The sequence below is a fragment of the Ovis canadensis genome, chromosome 11, assembly GCF_042477335.2.
Source record: "Ovis canadensis isolate MfBH-ARS-UI-01 breed Bighorn chromosome 11, ARS-UI_OviCan_v2, whole genome shotgun sequence".
NCBI classification, from domain to species: Eukaryota; Metazoa; Chordata; class Mammalia; order Artiodactyla; family Bovidae; genus Ovis; species Ovis canadensis.
Window position 1 is genome coordinate 23,201,222 of NC_091255.1, and position 15,511 is coordinate 23,216,732.

Consider the following 15,511-nt stretch of genomic DNA (forward strand, 5'->3'; position numbering starts at 1 on the left):
TTTTAGCGTAGGTAATATACCTCTGTCTGGGGGTACCCGTTTGTTTACTCATTCACGTGCTGAAGGATATTGACTACTTCTAAGTTTGGGAAGTTATGAATAAAGCTGCTAGAAACATCTGTGTGCAGATTTTTGCATGTTGTTCCCTGTTTTAATCTAGGTTGAGAAGCAATTTGTCATAAACTCACAGTGAGTGGCTAGTTTTGGTTTCTATCTATTGGGTTAGGGAGGAAGAAAAACAGTTCAAATAATGGATTTGAGTTTCCATCAAATACCAGGTCCTTCAATTTATTTCTAAATATCTCTCAACTCTGTTTATTTCTCTTCATATCCTAGTGGTACACACCACCATCTTTTCTCATTGGACTATTGAAATAGCATCCCCAAAATTCTCTTCCACAATTATTGTAGTCTCTTCCAATTCATTCTCCACACTGAAGCTAGAAGGAACTTTGTAAAAAAAAAAAAGTATATATATACACACACACAGTACATCTGATGCTATGCCTTCCTGCTTAAAATCCTCCAATGGCTTCCCATTACCTTCAGGATCAAGTCTGAATCCTTAAAGGGGCCTGCCAGCCAATATACAGGTGACTCTTGGTCACCTGTCTAGTCTCATTTCCTCCCTCTCTGTCCCTCCATCTTAGTATTTCAGACAGTCCGTCCTTTAACCTGATATATTCCTTCCTACTTCCTTCTGGAAAGTTTTTTCCACCCTTCTTCACCTAATTAACTCTTCACCTCATTTACATTCTTCAGATCTTAATTCAAAATATTACTTTTTCTAGAAAGCCTTCTCTGAACCCACCCCCTTCCAACTGCCATATAAGGACAGTTTCCATTCTAAGCGTCCCCAGCATTCTGAACGGTCACTAATTCAACAGTGAGCTTCCGCAAGCAATGGGCATCTTGAGGGCAGGGACCAGGTTTGTTTTGTTCACCGCTGTCTACTCTGGATTTAGCACAGTGACTGGCAAATAAGAGATGTCCACTAAACAGCTGTTAAGTAAATGCAGTATTGCTTATTATTAAGAATTGGAAGCAAGAGAAATGTTTAACAATAGAAAAATGTCCAGTTCATTAATATTATATGTACTTGATGAAAAGTTTTGTTGTCTTTAAAACATATAATTAGAAATATAATGACTTCAGAGGTTTACAGACGTGTTAATGATAAAAGCAGAATGCCAAACTCTTCATCTCATGCTTACAATGTTTAAAAAATCTGTAATATGAAGATCATAAGAGATAAAGGAAAAATAGGTGAAAGAATTATTGAGTGTCATAATGTTGTTCATGAAATATATGACAATACTGAATTTTGTAGCAGGCCGTAGTTTTTCATGTGTCAAACACTTTATATCTAATAATGTAGAAATTATATGATTTTGAAATTTAAAAAATCTCACCAGTAAACACAATGGAGCCAGGCACTTAAAAGTTTTCCTTGTTATAACTCCTCTGATGCTTTTGTTCTGTTATTGATTTTTCTGAGCCTTCAATTTTTAAATCAAACCAATTTTGCTTCTTTGCCTATTTAAAAAGAAATCTACCAGACATTTCCCTTTATTGCTTTTCTTTCAGGTCTTAAAAGGGAGAAGAAAATATTAGGAGTTCTCAAGCTTTCTGTGCCATATAAAATAATCCAGGCTTACTAGATAATAGAAGGCAGTTGCTGATATGATATCAGTTGCTGATATTAGTAGGCTTCCCAGGTGGCTCAGTGGTGACGAATCTGCCTGCCAATGCAGGAGACACGGGTTCAATTCCCCAAGTTTGGAAGATCCCCTGGAGTAGGACATGGCAACTCACTCCAGTATTCTTGCCTGGAAAACTCCATGGACAGAGGAGCCTGGCTGCTGTCCATGGGGTCACAAAGAATCGGACCCAACTGAGCACACATACAAGCACAATACTTGAGAGCAAATATCCATATGAATAAACATTAAAACTGTGAAGTCCAAATGCCCCCAATAGCATTTTGTGTAAATAACCTGACAAGAACACCTTAAAGGTTATAAAATATAGAATAAGATATTTATAAATATAAAATATATCACAAGGAACCTATCAGACAAATGAGTAAGACTGTGAATGGCCTGGCCTTCCAATAATTTACTGCTCAGAATTCTATTTCCTTGTCACACCTGTATCAACAACCCTTCTATTTGTTTAGAGAACTTTTTAAATAATAAAGATGCTAGGAGCTTGGGATTAACATACACACACTACTATATATAGAATAGATAATTGACAAGGACCTAGTGTTTAGCACAGGGAACTCTACTCAATATTCTGTAATACCCTATATGGGAAAAGAATCTGAAAAAGAATAATATCTGTATACGTATAAGTGAGTCACTTTGCTGTACACCTGAAACTTACACAACATTGTAAATCAACTATACTTCAATAAAATTTAAATAAACAAGATGCTAGTGGTTTATCTAAAAAACAAAAATCAAACAAGCAAAAAGCAAAACAAATAAAAAAATAACTCTCAATCTTGTTAATTAATCAAATAATTGCTTTTTAATTTTCCAACTTTCTTCTGCCTGTACATCTGTTATTCCTGTTCTTTTGTGACCTGGTTCTTTTTCCTAAATTCTTTAAATGTTGATGCAAATCATTTTATTTAAATTCTCTCTCTTACCATGACAGACATTTAGGGCTATGAATTTTTCTCCACATACCATTTAAACCACATCATGGTAATTTGATGGACCCTAAACCATAAATCTCCAATAGTCATATGTGTCTTTCACAGCAGTTAGTCTGCCCTTGGTGAGTGCCCATTAAATGTTTCCTGTGCTAAAAATAATTAATAAATGAAATATTTCAATGTCATGCTTCAGTATATAATCAAGCAAACGAAAAAAAATTACTGTCTAGGTTGCAACACAACCCTGAGTCTTAAGAGCTCTCTCCTTACTATGGTAGTGTTGAGTTTTGTTGATTTGCTCAATCACTCCCAAATATACGTTTTTTGGCATCATAAAGTCTTAGAATCCATTATCTTTCTTTTTCCCCATTTCTCAGATCCACCCTTTGCCCTGGCCATCTTTGTTTTGTTAGAATGCATAGTCCAAAAGTTCAACTACTTTGTTACTTCAAATTCATATGCCCTGCTGCTGCTGCTAAGTCACTTCAGTCGTGTCCAACTCTGTGCGACCCCACAGATGGCAACCCACCAGGCTCCCCGGTCCTTGGGATTCTCCAGGCAAGAACACTGGAGTGGGTTGCCATTTCCTTCTCCAATGCATGAAAGTGAAAAGTGAAAGGGAAGTCGCTCAGTCATGTCCAACCCTTAGCATGGACTGCAGCCTACCAGGCTCCTCCGTCCATGGGACTTTCCAGGCAAGAGGACTGGAGTGGGGTGCCATTGCCTTCATATGTCCTACTCTCCTTTAAAAATTTTTGGAGGTGAAAGTTTTCTTTTTTATGTCATGAGTAATTTCAAATTTACAGGAAAAAAATAGAGAACAATATAATGAACACCAGTTTGTCCACCACCCAGCTAATGGATGAAATCAATTTTAAAACTTATTTAGCGGGCCCACCCTCCCCGAGTGTTACAGCCCCCCCGGCAGCAGCGCTCGCCAAACCCCGGGGCCGGGGCCGAGGCCGAGGGAGCCAGCCCTCGTTGCCGCGCTCTCCCTCCTCCCAGCGCTCCCCCCCCACCCCGCGGGGGGCCGCTCCCTCGAGGGGGCGTCCCCCGCGGGGGGTGCGCCGGGGTCTCTTCCCAAACTATAAAACACTGATGAAAGAAATCAAAGAGGACACTAATAGATGGAGAAATATACCATGTTCATGGATCGGAAGAATCAATATAGTGAAAATGAGTATACTACCCAAAGCAATTTACAAATTCAATGCAATCCCTATCAAGCTACCAGCCACATTTTTCACGGAACTAGAACAAATAATTTCAAGATTTGTATGGAAATACAAAAAAACCTCCAATAGCCAAAGCAATCTTGAGAAAGAAGAATGGAACTGGAGGAATCAACTTGCCTGACTTCAGGCTCTACTACAAAGCCACAGTCATCAAGACAGTATGGTACTGGCACAAAGACAGACATATAGATCAATGGAAAAAAATAGAAAGCCCAGAGATAAATCCACACACATATGGACACCTTATCTTTGACAAAGGAGGCAAGAATATACAATGGAGTAAAGACAATCTCTTTAACAAGTGGTGCTGGGAAAACTGGTCAACCACTTGTAAAAGAATGAAACTAGATCACTTTCTAACACCACACACAAAAATAAACTCAAAATGGATTAAAGATCTAAACATAAGATCAGAAACTATAAAACTCCTAGAGGAGAACATAGGCAAAACACTCTCCGACATAAATCACAGCAGGATCCTCTATGATCCACCTCCCAGAATTCTGGAAATAAAAGCAAAAATAAACAAATGGGATCTAATTAAAATTAAAAGCTTCTGCACAACAAAGGAAAATATAAGCAAGGTGAAAAGACAGCCTTCTGAATGGGAGAAAATATTAGCAAATGAAGCAACTGACAAACAACTAATCTCAAAAATATACAAGCAACTTATGCAGCTCAATTCCAGAAAAATAAACGACCCAATCAAAAAATGGGCCAAAGAACTAAATAGACATTTCTCCAAAGAAGACATATGAATGGCTAACAAACACATGAAAAGATGCTCAACATCACTCATTATTAGAGAAATGCAAATCAAAACCACAATGAGGTACCACTTCACACCAGTCAGAATGTCTGCGATCCAAAAATCTGCAAGCAATAAATGCTGGAGAGGGTGTGGAGAAAAGGGAACCCTCCTACACTGTTGGTGGGAATGCAAACTAGTACAGCCACAATGGAGAACAGTGTGGAGATTCCTTAAAAAATTGCAAATAGAACTACCGTATGACCCAGCAATCCCACTGCTGGGCATACACACCAAGGAAACCAGAATGGAAAGAGACACATGTACCCCAATGTTCATCGCAGCACTGTTTATAATAGCCAGGACATGGAAACAACCTAGATGTCCATCAGCAGATGAATGGATAAGAAAGCTGTGGTACATATACACAATGGAGTATTACTCAGCCGTTAAAAAGAATTCATTTGAATCAGTTCTGATGAGATGGATGAAACTGGAGCCGATTATACAGAGTGAAGTAAGCCAGAAAGAAAAACACCAATACAGTATACTAACACATATATATGGAATATAGGAAGATGGCAATGACGACCCTGTATGCAAGACAGGAAAAAAGACACAGATGTGTATAACGGACTTTTGGACTCAGAGGGAGAGGGAGAGGGTGGGATGATTTGGGAGAATGGCATTCTAACATGTATACTATCATGTAAGAATTGAATCGCCAGTCTATGTCTGATGCAGGATACAGCACGCTTGGGGCTGGTGCATGGGGATGACCCAGAGAGATGTTATGGGGAGGGAGGTGGGAGGGGGGTTCATGTTTGGGAACGCATGTAAGAATTAAAGATTTTAAAATTTAAAAAATAAAAAACTAAGAAAAAAAATAAAAATAAAATAAAATAAAACTTATTTAGACACTTTTCAGAGGTGGCGAGAAGGCGAGAATAGGAGAGTGAATCTCCATTTATCAATCACCCACCTTCAATAATCATTGACTTTTTTTTTTTGGCCAATAAATGGTACTGCTAACCACTCAATTGCCCAAGCCAAAAATCCAGTTACTAAATTTTAATCCTTTCTCCTGATCTCTAGCTGGTCAATACAGAGACGTGTTAATTTTTATCAATATTTTCTAAATGTCTCTCAGAAATATTTACACTTCTTCATTCTCACAGCCCCTACCTACTGTGGCACAGGCTACCATCATCTCTCTCTCTCATTCAGGTTACTGTGAAATTGTCCCTACTGGTTTACTCCTCTCTAATTAGTTCTCCATCTGTAAATAATGTGCCCTCTGCTCTTAAAAATTAATCATGCAATAAAATTTACTTTTGGGGTGTGCAGTTCTATGATTTCTAGCACATGGATTCATATAATTAGAACCACAATCAGGATACAGAACAGTTTCATCACCCCAACAAACTCCACTGTGTTATCCTTTGTAGTGACCCCTTCCCTCCCCATAACCCTTGGCAACCATGGATCTGTTCCTCAGTAATGCGTCTTTTACAATGTCTGTGTGCTCATGTCACTCCCTTCCTCAAAAGCCTTCTTGGGCTTTCTACTGTCATAAGCCCTTTCCTAACTCTCAAGTCTCCTCTCACCGCTTCTCATCTCCCGTTCTCTGTCACTCTTTTTTTCTTTTTCAGCTCAGTGTAAACTTTAAAAAAGTTTTATTTTATTGAAGTATAGATGCTTCACAAAGTGATTCCGTTATACATGCTGCTGCTGCTGCTGCTGCTGCCAAGTCGCTTCAGTCATGTCCGATTCTGTGTGACCCCATATTCGGCAGCCCACCAGGCTCCCACTTCCCTGGGATTCTCCAGGCAAGAACACAGGAGTGGGTTGCCATTTCCTTCTCCAATGCATGAAAGTGAAAAGTGAAAGGGAAGTCGCTCAGTCGTGTCCGACCCTCAGCGACCCCATGGACTGCAGCCTACCAGGCTCGTCCGTCTATGAAATTTTCCAAGCAAGAGTACCGAGTGGGGTGCCATTGCCTTCTCTGTCCGTTATACATATTTTAAAATAAATCATTAAACGCATTTTTGTGTACTATGCAATCTACTTCTTCACCAACATGAGATATGTGTTTTAATGTTTTCAGTTGCAGAATAAACATGGAGAGACATTATTCACGTTTGGTGGTAGAATCATCTTACTCAGACTTGGTCATCAATGTGGGAAGAGTAACTCTTGGTGAAAGTAACAGAAAAAGGCTGCAGAAAGTTCAGAGAGAGAAAGAGAAGATGAAAGTGAGCCAGGCTGCATGTGCTTTATTAAACTCAGGAGGAGGAGTGATTCAACTGGAAATGGCAAACAACGATGAAAATCTTGTGGAGATGGGATTGGATTTAGAAGAAGCTTTGAGAACACTTATTCTGTTTTCAAATCTGCAAGCTTTCTTCGAGACAAAGCAACGAGGGAGTTGTTACTACATTTTTGTGAAGTCTTGGAGCAGCGACACTTTTCTTGAAAACACTTCTGTTAAGCCCCGCATTTGTAGCCTGAGTTCTTCGTTATACTGTAGATCTGGCACTTCTGTGTTTCTCATGGATTCAGGAAAAGCATTCCATTTCCTGAAAACCAAGAAAACAAATGCAAAAAGAACCTCAGGGAAAGAACCTTGTGGTGAAATTCTCAAGGTTATACATCCAGACCTCCGTGACGTGGATCCTACGTACTGTGTTTTTCAAAAAGACCGTTTTGAACATGGTGAAGTCATGCCTTTTCCTGAGTCTCAATTCATAGAGTTTAAGCAGTTCGCTACAAAACACATTGAACAATATACGAAAGACACAGTTTTAGAGTATATCCCTGCATTTGCGAACACTGAAGGAGGCTATCTTGTTATTGGCGTGGATGATAAAAGTAGGAAAGTTCTAGGATGTGCTAAAGAAAATGTTGACCGTGACTCTTTGAAAAAGAAAATAGAAGAAGCAATACAAAAATTGTCTTGTGTCCATTTTTGCCAATCTCAATGCCAGATAGATTTCACAGTCAAAATCTTGGATGTGTTAGCCAAGGGAGCGCTACATGGCTATGCTTGTGTAATCGGAGTGAAGCGATTCTGTGGTGCAGTGTTCTCGGGCGTTCCCAGTTCCTGGATGGTGAAGGGTAACGATGTTTGCAGCCTGACAACTGAGGAATGGCTAAGCATGATGATGGATACAGATCCAGGTAAGATGGAAAAAACTCCCTTCCTGTCTTTTCTGCCTCTTCAGAAACTCCAATTAAAAATATTTGCCATGACTTTGACTTCTCACATCCATTAAACTCTGTGTTTTTTTTAATCTTCAAGTATCCTACTTTCCAAACAGGAGAAAATTTGGCTGGGTGATGAGAAGCCTGAGTCCAGTGTCTTATAATGGGCAATTTCCCAAATCAGATGAAAAGAAAATTTAGGGGGGGTGGTGGTGATTGCCTTGCAGTGGTGTATTGGAACTGACTCTTGCTGTTTATTTATTAAATTTTCAGGATTGTTGTGAGCCAGTTGTTAAACAGTCATTATTAAAAATCAAGTTATACAGTTCCATAAATTATATTTAAAACAAATGTAGTAAATAAAAAACCCAGTTACTTATAATACTACATTTTAAGATGATGCGTGCAAGGGTATTTACATCTATTGTATCTGCATGCTGCTGCTGCTGCTGCTGCTAAGTCACTTCAATCGTGTCCGACTCTGTGCGACCCCATAGACGGCAGCCCACCAGGCACCCCTGTGCCTGGGATTCTCCAGGCAAGAACACTGGAGTGGGTTGCCATTTCCTTCTCCAATGCATGAAAGTAAAAAGTGAAAGTGAAGTCGCTCAGTCATGTCCGACTCTTAGCAACTCCATGGACTGCAGCCTACCAGGCTCCTCTGTCCATGGGATTTTCCAGGAGAGAGTACTGGAGTGGGGTGCCATTGCCTTCTCCATCTGCATGATAGAATTACTCTAAAATGATATGTTATGATGCATGTTTCCCTGACTCTCCATTTAGTGACATCATATTGGTAGCTTAAAATTGTCCATGGTGGGAATATTTACACCACAGAAAAGTGTACTAAAAGAATGTGCCATGTACCATAGAAGAAATAAAAACAAAATGCTATTGAGATACAGAGAGTGGAGACTTATATTGAATGGATACACATTCAAACTTCCAGATAACATCTCTCTATGATGGATTTGGGAACTTTCATATTTGATAAAGGCACTTGTCCATACAGGGTGAATGGGATGTTATCTTGCTATTATGTCTCAAGTCATGCCTAGAGAGCCATACGATACACCCACTCATATAAAGTCTTTTTCAGTGGTGAAGAGATGAACTAAGTCAGAATAACATGAATTTCCTTTCTTTGTTAAGATCTTACAGAGCTGTGCAAAGACTTTGAATCTCAGCTGAGTCTGTCTAACAGCCCTCCTCAGAGCAGACCAGTGTACTCCAAGAAAGGTCTGGAACATAAGAAGGAGCTCCAACAACTCTTATTTCCAGGTAGCAACAATGGTTTGCCTACTTGACACCAGCCAGTTTCTGTGTTAGGAGAAGGGAGATAAACTGTTATGTTTGTTAAAGTCCTGGAAGTACACTCTGCAAAGCCCATGTGTACAAGGTAATAGTGCTACAAACATATTGATGATAAGTAGTTTAGAGATGAACCCTCACTGGTCTCATTCACTGAGGCAGTATCATGTATAGAATCCAGGAACATTATTACCCTTAAAGACATTTTGGTCTTTTTCTTAAATAGGACTGATCATCAGTATTTCTGGTTAATTTTAAAAGTACGGATAGCTGGTTCCACACTCCAGATTTCATAAATTAAAATATCTGAAGACAGAACCTTATAATGTTCATTTTTTCAAGCTATTCACAGTATTCTGACCCTCATCCATATTGGGAACTTTTGATCTGGCTGAATTAGAGGTACACATTGAACTAACGGCAAAAAAACCGCCCTCCTCTACCAAATTTACCAGAGGAGTGCCAGTTATGAATATGAACATATAAGATTTAAATCAAGATGGAACACAAAACAAATACAATGAAGATCAATTACAACATGCATAAACATGTTTGGGTTTGCTGCTGCTGCTGCTGCTGCTAAGTCGATTCAGTCGTGTCCGACTCTGCAGACCACCAGGCTCCCCCGTCCCTGGGATTCTCCAGGCAAGAACACTGGAGTGGGTTGCCAGTTCCTTCTCCAATGCATGAAAGGAAAAGTGGAAATGAAATGGCTCAGTGGTGTCCGACTCTCAGCGACCCCATGGACTGCAGCCTACCAGGCTCCTCCATCCATGGGATTTTCCAGGCAAATGTTTGGGTTTAGAACAGCGCAAAATCGTGTTTCAGGACCAAGGATAGCATCTGTTCTTATTCCTCGCTCCCAACACGTTAGGCTTTACCTGCGAGTCCATTGCTGTCCTCTTTCTATACTTCTGGAGAGGAAAAACCACTTGATCAGCTATATGCAGAAAGTTAATGGCTTATCTGGCATTAGAATCTGATGCATAAATGTCCTTTTGTTGTTTAGTCGCTAAGTCGTGTCCAACTTTTTTGCCACTTCACAGACAGTAGCCTGCCAGGCTCCTCTGTCCATGGGATTCTCCAGACAAGAATACTAGAGTGGGTTGTCATTTCCTCTTCCAGGGAATCTTCCTGACCCAGGGATAGAACCCGAGTCTCTTGCATTGGCTGGCAGATTCTTTACCACTGAGCCACCAGGGAAGCGTCCTATGTATGTGGAAATGTCTATCGAGGACCATTAAGTTAATAGATAATGACGTTCTAATTAAGATTTCTTTTTCACCTTACCTAATTGAGCTCTTTGCATTCATTTGCATATCAATTTATATTTTACTAATTGTCCACAATAAACAGTACTAAACTAAGAATAAACATAAGCATTGATAATTATTTTTAAAAAATTCAATAAATTCTATTTTAGTAGAGCTTATTAACATTGAATAAACCATATCTAAAAACAAAACACTGGGCTTTATGCTCATAGAGTGATAACCTATTATTCTGGTATAAAAAATAAATTTTCCGGGAATCATACCAAACATTTGAAGAACAGACACTATTCAAATTATTCCAGAGTTATATAAAAGAGGAAAATTCCCAGGTTATTTTAAATTGGAGTAACAGTAATTGCAAAACTTGACAGAGATAGCATACAAAAGGAAAACTCAGACTAATCTTCCTTATGAATGAAAATGCAAAGACAGAAGTCCAGAAATGAAAGGATGGATCAACATTAAGAGAGTAATTATTATAATCCACCATTTCTTCATACAGAAAATTTTACGATTGTCCTCTTATATACTGAAAAAGCATTTGAAAAGCATGAATATACATTTTAATTTTTAGAAGACAATAAAATAGGAACCCATAGATATTTCTTTAACATTATATTTATATCTATGTATTGATGTCTATATCTATCAATATCTCCCAAAGACCATTATGTTAATAGGGAGATATGAGAAGCATTCTATTAAATTTGGGAAGAAAAGCATCATGTGCACTACTGCAATTTTTGTGCAGTATTAATTAGCCAGTGCCATTAAATAAGAGAAAGAAATTAAAGGGATAAAAACTGAGGAACATAGGACCATATTCAAGAGAATCCAATGAAAAACTATTATAAACAATAGAAGAATTTGGACTGAATACCAATAGTTATATTAATAGCATTATATGAAGCACATGTCAAAATTAATATGCAAAAATTCAGTTTCCTAATATAACAAACAATCAAAGAAAATGCCCAATTTTCAATAGCAACAAAAAGTTCAAATATCTAAGATAAGCTGATCTGAGAAAAAATTTTAAATAATATTGAAGGACACAGAAGAAAAATAAAATGGAAACACATGTTATATTTTTGAAAGGAAGAAAGCTGTCAATTTTCTCTGTTATTTTATAAACTTAGTGAGATATCAATTTTAAAATAACCAAGAGGTTAACTTAACTTCACTGGAACTTAAAGTTCCAGTGAAAAAATAAGTAAGAAGACCCAGGAAATAAAAATCTGAAAAAGAAGGGCACTCCAGATATGAAATCACTATAAAGTCTCAAATAGAAACAGAGTTATACTGGCATATAATTAGATCAAGGGTACAGAATAGAAGATCTGAAAATAGATGTAAACACATATCAGAATTTAGTTCGTGATGGAACTGGTCTCTCAACTAAGGGAGAAGAATGGGGATGCTTCAATAGAGACATTGGGATAACTGGGTGGTGATTTATTTTTAAAAAGATAGATTCACGATTTATACTATATACCAACATAAACTCTAAATCAATGAAGAATTTAAAAAAAATCAAAGCCATAAGTGTTCTAGAAGAGTACATTCATAAATGCCTTTATGCTCTTGGCATGAGGATTAGAACAATCAAGATTCAAAATCCAGAAGCCATGAAAATATGCTGATACAAATGATTACATTAAAAAAAATAAGCAGTGTGCGTGGCTAAAACAACCAAGTACAAAGTCAAAGGGCCATTGACCAGCTAGGAAAAATATTTGCAACTGATATTGCAGAGGGCCAGTGTCTCTCATATAAAAAGAGCTTCCAAAAGTTGATAAGGATAAAGAACAACTTAACAGAAAAATCAACGTAGTTCAGAGCAAATAAAATTCAAATGGCTTTCAAACATTTGAAAAGATGCCTAACAGTAATCAAAATAAGACACATAAATTTAAACAAGCTATCATTTGTATCTACTGGATTGTAAAAAAAAAAATCTGATATTATCACTTGTATGCTATACTGCTATTTCACAGCATTTGTGTGCTATGCTATGCAAGTCTTCCCATTCATTACTGGCAGGGATACCTATTGGTACAACTATGGAGGACAATTTGGCAATATCTACCAGAAGGATGGATGTATTTACCCATTTACCTAGTAATCCCACTGCTGGGACTTTTAAAATTATTATTATTATGGCCATACCACATGGCTTGTGGGATCTTAGTTCCCTGACTAGGGATCAAATCCAGGCCCTCGGCAGTGAAAGTGCTGAGTCTTAATCACTGGACTGCCAGGGAGTTCCTGGGAGTTTATACTTTATGTATACCCTGTGTGCACACTAAATGTCCAAGTCTATGTACAAGGTTACTCATTGTAATGGGCTTCCCACGTGGCTCAGTGGTGAAGAATCTGCCTACCAATGCAGAAGACGTGGTTTGATCTCTGTGTAGGGAAGATCCCCTGTAGGAGGAAATGGCAACACACTCCAGAATTCTTGCCTGGGAAATCCCATAGACAGAGGAGCCTGGCGGACTACAGTCCACAGGGTCTCAAAGAGTCAGACACAACTGAGGATCGAGTGAATGAGAGTGCACTCATTATAATATTCTTGTAATAGCAAGAAGTTGAGACAGGGGTTTCCTTGGTGGTCCAGTGGTTGAGAGCCTGCCTTGTAGCACTGGGGTTGCAAGTTCCATCTCTGGTCCGGGAACCAGGATTTCACATGCCATGGAGCAACTGGAGAATCCATGGTTTGCAATGAAAGGTCCCACATTCTGCATCTAGGACCCTTCACAGCTAGGTAAATAAATATTTATTTTTAAAAAGTTGGAGCAAACATGCAAGAACCCATCAACAAGGACTTACGTCACATTCATAAGATGGCACGTTAGACAAATGTGGAAAAAAAATAAGGAAGTTCTTGGGACTTGTATAGAAAGATCTCCCACACATATTTCTGGGAAAAAAGACATGAGGGCTGAACAAAAGGGGGAAATATTGACTTGTATTTGCATGAAGAAGTTTTGGAAGAATAGGTGAGGAACCAGCAAAAAAAAAAAAAAGGTCTGTGTTAGGGGAGTAGGATGGAGTTGAAGAGGGAGGAAAAGAGCAAACAGGAGTAGAAGTGTTTTGGTATTTGGACTACGGGGATGTATCACCTAGTTAGAACTATTTTTTAAAGCAAATTTTCATTTTCAGAGTCTGCTATTATTAGATTCTGATCTCAACGTGGTAAATAATCAGTTCAGTTTCAGTTGTGCGGTGGGAGTCCAGATACTATGGATAGGGAAATCCACTATTGATTGACAATAGTTTAGCTTCAGATTAAACACTATAAATGTCTCTTGAAAGAAATGTAATGACTGTCTCCAATTTTGTCCGTGCCTGGCATTATGGGTACTGGAGAAAGTCAGGGGTTAGAGTACTGGATCAGATCCGGCCAGCCCCAAACGATCTCCATCCTGGTGTCTTGGAACTGTTAGGTGCCCTCACCTGATTTCTTATAGTTGGAAAAACCATCAGTCCAGATACTTCAGGGATCTGTGTTTAACGATTTCCCTAGACAATCTACTGCACAGCACAGGGAACTCTGCTTAATATTGTGCAACAGCCTAAATGGGAGAAGGTTTTGAAAAGGAATAGACACTAGACATGTGTATATTTGTGTAAAAGAATCACTTTGCTGTGTACCTGAAGCCAACACATTGTTAATCAACTCTAATATAAAGTACTCTTAAATATATTTACTTATTGGACTTCCCAGTGGTGCAGTGATTAAGAATTCACCAATGACACAGAGGACTTGGGTTCGATCCCTTGTCTGGGAAGATTCCACATGCCACGGAGCAACTGAGCCCGGCACAATTGCTGAAGCCCGTGTGCCTAGAGCCTGTGCTCTGCAACTAGAGACACCATCAAGATAAGAAGCCAGCATACCACAGCTAGAGAGTAGCCTCTGCAACTAGGAAAAACCTGTGCACAGCAATGAAGACCCAATGCAATCAAAAATAAATTAATACATTTACTTTTAAATTTTATTTAAGCTGCACTGGGTTGCAGCATGTGGACTTTTAGTTGTCTTACGCTTGCTTGCAGGATCTAGTTCCCCAACCAGGGATTGAACCTGGGCCTCCTGCACTGGGAGTGCCCAGTCTTACCCACTGGGCCACTAGGGACTCCCTAATATAAACTAAAAAAAAACACATTCACACACATACACAAACACAAAAGATTTCCCTAGATCCATGGTGAGATTAGTGCTTAGTATGGATATGAAGTTCTGTAAGAACCCTGAGGAGAGAACAAGCATGGGGGTTCTGGAAGGACTGGAAGGACTAAAATGTCAAAAGTAGAGGGTTTTTTTGGAATTCCCTTGCTTTTTCTAAGATCCAGCCAGGTCTTAGATGTGGCACACAGATTCTTCCACCTTTGTTGTACCATGTGGGATCTAGCGCCCCAACCAAGGAATCCACCTGCAATATGGGAGACCTGGGTTCGATCCCTGGGTTGGGAAGATCCCTTGGAGAAGGGAACTGCTGGGGTCCAGCCCCGGTGGATCCAGAGAATTCGAGGGTGGAGACGGCATCGGCGTCTTTGGAAAAATACATATTTAATTACAGATATACAGAGAGATTAGAAACGGATAGTGTAGTAGGAGATAGTGTAGTGGAGAAAAGGAGGCTGAATCCAGATGGGAATTCAGCCAGAGAAACGGGAGCAAGAAGGAAGTGACATGGGGGAATCAGTCTTTCCGGAAACTGATCCGATTTCTTTATTTTTGGGTTTGCTTATATACCTTTTGTTACACATAGGGATGAATACAGAGTCACGCGGAGGTCAGCAGTCCTGACCTTTATCAAAATCAGGTGCTTCACATAAATGTATAAAAAAGGTCTTAGGAATATTACATCATCTTCTGGCCATGAGTGAGACCTGCTGACATTTTATGATCCTTTCTTTCTGATAACCAAAAAACTTATTTCTTCCAAGGGTGTTTTTTCTTAAGCCAGGCACCACCCTCCAAATAAAGTTACATTCCTACAGGGTGAGGGCATAGTGAGTTACAATCAAGAAAGGAGTCTATTTAACCCAAGGTTAACATGATTAA

General features: G+C 39.0%; 1 protein-coding gene across 1 annotated transcript in view; it reads left to right on the plus strand.

The window, feature by feature from the left end:
- Positions 1-15,511, plus strand: part of LOC138447225 (schlafen family member 13-like) — a 74,747-nt gene that overhangs the window by 5,320 nt on the left and 53,916 nt on the right. The window contains 2 exon segments of the mRNA XM_069602831.1: positions 6,756-7,828; positions 9,005-9,133. Of these exon segments, the coding sequence (XP_069458932.1) occupies positions 6,756-7,828; positions 9,005-9,133 (1,202 nt within the window).